This window comes from Lolium rigidum, chromosome 5 (assembly GCF_022539505.1).
Source record: "Lolium rigidum isolate FL_2022 chromosome 5, APGP_CSIRO_Lrig_0.1, whole genome shotgun sequence".
NCBI classification, from domain to species: Eukaryota; Viridiplantae; Streptophyta; class Magnoliopsida; order Poales; family Poaceae; genus Lolium; species Lolium rigidum.
This window is the reverse complement of record NC_061512.1, coordinates 209,759,259-209,763,382: the sequence shown is the minus strand read 5'-3', so window position 1 is coordinate 209,763,382 and position 4,124 is coordinate 209,759,259. Positions and strand designations below refer to the sequence as shown.

At 61.6% G+C, this 4,124-nt stretch overlaps 1 protein-coding gene across 1 annotated transcript; it reads right to left on the bottom strand.

The window, feature by feature from the left end:
• Positions 1 to 2,270: 2,270 nt before the first annotated feature.
• Positions 2,271 to 3,734, bottom strand: LOC124655376 (homeobox-leucine zipper protein HOX11-like). The gene is made up of 4 exons (XM_047194283.1): positions 3,439 to 3,734; positions 2,980 to 3,323; positions 2,797 to 2,876; positions 2,271 to 2,685 (listed from the first exon to the last, which is right to left on the bottom strand). Exons 1-4 carry the CDS (start codon positions 3,665 to 3,667, stop codon positions 2,316 to 2,318), a joined length of 1,023 nt encoding a protein of 340 aa, XP_047050239.1. The 5' UTR covers positions 3,668 to 3,734; the 3' UTR covers positions 2,271 to 2,315.
• Positions 3,735 to 4,124: the final 390 nt, after the last annotated feature.

Genomic DNA, 4,124 nt, shown 5'->3' with positions numbered 1-4,124 from the left:
TGCAAAAAATTACTAGTACCAGAACTGGGGGCTACTTGACGTGTGATAACTGAAGAGGAGATTCCTGAATGTGGACATTATACAAAACAGCAACGGGGCGGTGGCCTCCTCCCGCCCGACGGCGCACGCGGGGGCACAAACCCGAGCATCGCGGCTGCCTCCCCGGACCGCATCGCGGCGCGAGTGTGCCGTGCGAGGACTTTGGCCACCGCCTCCACAGGCGCCTTGAGCATGGCGGCAACCGTCAACGCCTCGCCGCCGGGAACTTGACAAGCGCGTCCGCGCCGGCGCCATGAGAGATGGAACCACCCCGAGACGCTCGGCGATGGGGCCGAGGTACAGCTGCAGCGCGCCGAGCTGGTCGGCGAAATGGCGCGCGGTAGGGCAGCAGGGTGCCTCGGCCGCGCCCCCCAGACGCCTCGAGCATGGCGGCCGCCGTCAACACCTCGCCGCCGAGGAACTTGACGAGGGCGTCCGCGCCGGCGCCGTGAGGGACGGGGACCACCCTGAGCCTCTCGGCGATGGGGCCGAGGTACGGCTGCAGCGCGCCGAGCTGGTCGGCGATTGGGGCGAGGTAGGGAAGCGGGGTGCCTCGGCGAGTGCCGTCGCCGCGGCGGCGGAGGCGGGCCGGGAGGCGGTCAAGGCGGAGCGGCGGAGGCGCCGGCATCGGGATCCTCTCGACGGGGTGCTCAAATTCATGGAGTTGGGATGGGGATGGGAACGACAGGGGAGGAGAATCGAGATGGATAAGCTACGACTAGCATTTGTGCGGTCGCCGTCGCCACGTGCTTGTGGTCCCCGCAAAAAAAACCCATCATGTCACACATGCACGCCTGCGGTAGTTTTAAGCCGTTGGATCGCGATCTAACGCGCGCGAGCCGTGGGCACCGTGGAAGACACGGGAGTGCCCTGGCATGAAATAGAAATGGAAAACGCTGACGTTCCCCCGGGGGAACAGCGCTCGGATCGTCCGCCCGTGGGCCCCCCATCTTATCTCTTCCACTTTCTTCTCCAAATCGCGAATTCCTCTGTGCCGCTCGCCTCGCACCATCTCTCTCGACCGCCACGGCGTGCTCTCCCCTTGCTGGTGTTCCCCGTGCTCCACCCGCCGCCGGGCGCCCCACCTCCTTCGTGCGCCGCCGGGCGCCCCACCTCCTCCGTGCGCCGCCGGGCGCCCCACCTCCTCCGTGCGCCGCCGCGCCCGCACCTCCTCTGCGCGCCACCGCCCCCTACCACCTCTGCGAGCCCCCGCCCCCCAACTTCTCCTCGCGCTGTCGACCCCCAGCAGCTCTATGCGCCGCCGGAGCCCCAGCACCTCCGTGCGCCGCCGGACCCCCTCCTCCTCGCGCCCAGGTCCCCCAACACCTCAGTGCGTCGCCGGGACCCCAACCTCCTGCTACTCCTGCCGCTCGCTGGTGTTCCCCCATGCTCCTCCTGCTGCTCCACTAGCCGCCCGCACTGTATTCTGCCCGATTTGCTGCCGGTGCCGGTTGTCAACTCCTGCCCCATTTTTTTGCTACTTTTTTTTTGTTCTAAATGGTGCTACAATTGTTATGTATTTCTGCTATAAGAGTACACATTTGTTGGTCCGAGGTTTTCGGCTAGAGTTTTGCGATGAAGTCATTTTTGCTACTTTTGTTCTATATAATGGTGCTACAATTCTTCTTTATTTTCTGCTATAATCCTCCGGCGAGGTCTCCGAGGAGTCTTCGACGAGATCGGTTTTGCTACAATAACAAAAAAAAAGCTGCTACTTTTTTTGTGTTTTTTTGCTACTTTAGCATATTTTTTTTGCTACCATGTCTCCGGTGAGGTTTCCGGCGACGCCTCCGGCGAGTTCCCGGGTGACATCTCCGGAGAGTTTTTTTCGAGGTCTCTGATGAGGTCGGTGTTGCTACAATACCAGAATTTTGTTGCTACAATAGTACAACATTTTCGCTACATCGTCTCCGGCGAGGTCTCCGGCGAGTCTCCGACGAGATCTGTGTGTATTTTGGGTGAAACGTTTTTTGCTACAATTGTGTTGATTTTGCTACAAACGAACCGTTTTTTGCTACTTTGGTACATTATGGTAGCAAAAGTGGGACTGAGGTATACTGTGACACGTGTCATGATCTGGACGGTCCAATCGAGCTAATCCAACGGCTGTCCACCCGGGGGATTAGAAATCTAATCCCCTGGGGGACGCTCAGCGTGACCCAATAGAAATTGGGACGAAAAAATCCCGCGGAAAGAACAAGAAAATGTGAGCGTATTTACAGACAGGTACACCGCCGCTCGCCGGGGGCGAAGAAGAGACCCGGCGAAATCGCTAGCTAGCTCGACGGTGCTTGCGTCTCCGGCTGGGCGGCCATGGGGAAGCCACGGGCCGACGAGAACAGCGCGGCGAACGACGACGGCCTGCGCTCCGGCGGGGCGGCGGTGGCCGCCGCAATGCTGCCACCGGCGTTGGATGTCGCCGCCGACGCGGAGGAGTTGGCCGCCGGCGCGGAGGTGGAGGCGACGCGCTCGCAGGAAGGGCACATGGAGAGTGTGGTGGCCGGGAGGTTCATGTAGAAGGGGTGCACCGTCTTGAGCGCGCGCAGCTCGGCCAGCTCCTTCTGCAGCCGGCGGTTCTCCTCCGTGAGCGTCTCGCAGCAGCGCTTGAGGTACTCGCAGTCCACCTCCGTCTGCTTCAGCTTCGTCCTGGAGAAGAGGCGCGGCAAAGCAAAGCAAAAGACGCTTTTTAATCCTTTTTTCATGGACTGCTAGTTAGATTCTTTCGTGCGATTTTTTATGCAGAGAGCGTGCACGTACCTGGCTCTGCGGTTCTGGAACCACACCTCCACCTGGCGCGGCCGGAGGTTGAGCTGCTTCGCCAGCGCCACCTTCTGCCTCTGCGCGCGATCGACACAGCCATGGAAAACGTCAAGCAATCGATCAAAGGAAACAATCAGGCAAACGTGTTGGATGGATCGAGTTGTTGATCTGCTTACGTACCGGGTTAAGGGTGCTGTGCTCCTTGAAGCTCTCCTCCAGGAACGCGGCCTGCTCCTTGGAGAGGCGCAGCTTCTTGCGCGCCGACCCGCCGTCGTCCTCGTCGCTGCCGCGGGACCCGCCGCCCTGAGCGGCGTCGCTGGGCCCGCGCTCGCCGTGCGCGGAGAAGTCCATCGGGAAGGAACCGCCGCTGTCGTTGGGCGAGGACGACACGGCCGCGCCCGCCGCGGCGGCGTCCTCCAGCTCATCCTCCGCCGCCGCCGCCGCCGAGTACGCGCCCCACGCCGACGCGCCGCACGACGGCGCCCGGTTCACGTCGAAGCCCCGCGTGGACGCTTCCAAATGCCCTGAGCAAACAGATCGGCCGGATCGCCCCATTTTAATACCGCTATTTCGGTGGCGATCTCCTCAGACATGCAAGAAATCCAAGAACGGGAAAAAGAGAAGGCATGCAAGACTCACTGCTGTCGGACGGCCACGGGAAGCCGAGGGTGGGCGCCATGGGCAGGAGCGCGAGCCGCATGGACGGCTCCGGCGAAGAGCCGCACCTCATCGCGGCGGCGGCGACCTCCAGATCCCTGCGCCCCCGCTCCTCCCTCCCCGCCGACCCCGCTCCGCCAACCCCAAGCCCGAGAACCAGCTCCCTCCCGGCGTCCGCCATGGCATCCCCCAAACTCAACCCCAGCTCCATGACCACCACACCAAAGCAGATCAGAACCGCGTACCAACAGGATGATGATGGTATGGGCCCTTGTAAATGCGCAAGGATTCCGAGGTTTTATAGGAGCGGGGACAGGGACGGCACTCCTCCCGGCTCGTCTGTGTGTGTGTGTGAGCTATAATGGCGAGTTTGACCAGTTGACGACGAGCCCGGCCCGCAGCGCACGCACGTGACCCGGAAGAAAAGGAGGGCGACGAGTATGCAATTCGGGGGTTTGCCGGGGGGTCTGTTGCAAAAAGAGGGAGACTTGATGGCAGGCGGTAATAATTAGGATAATCATTATTGGGGGCTCTACGTATCTTTCCCCTTTTATAAACAGCACCCGCGATCTTTTTCAGAAAGCTGGTGTCGCAGCTGCTCTGCCCTGCCGCTGCACTGCATGCCTAGCTAGCTCCCCTCTCCGGCTAGCTCTTCCTTCTCCTCCGGC

Bases quoted from the DNA above. Each gene is read 5' to 3' on its own strand.
- LOC124655376 (XM_047194283.1), bottom strand. From the start codon at position 3,667: ATGGAGCTGGGGTTGAGTTTGGGGGATGCCATGGCGGACGCCGGGAGG. The intron at 2,877-2,979 runs GTACGTAAGCAG...GATCGCGCGCAG, and splicing joins AGCACAGCACCCTTAACCCG to AGGCAGAAGGTGGCGCTGGC. The intron at 2,686-2,796 runs GTACGTGCACGC...CCTCTTCTCCAG, and splicing joins TTCCAGAACCGCAGAGCCAG to GACGAAGCTGAAGCAGACGG.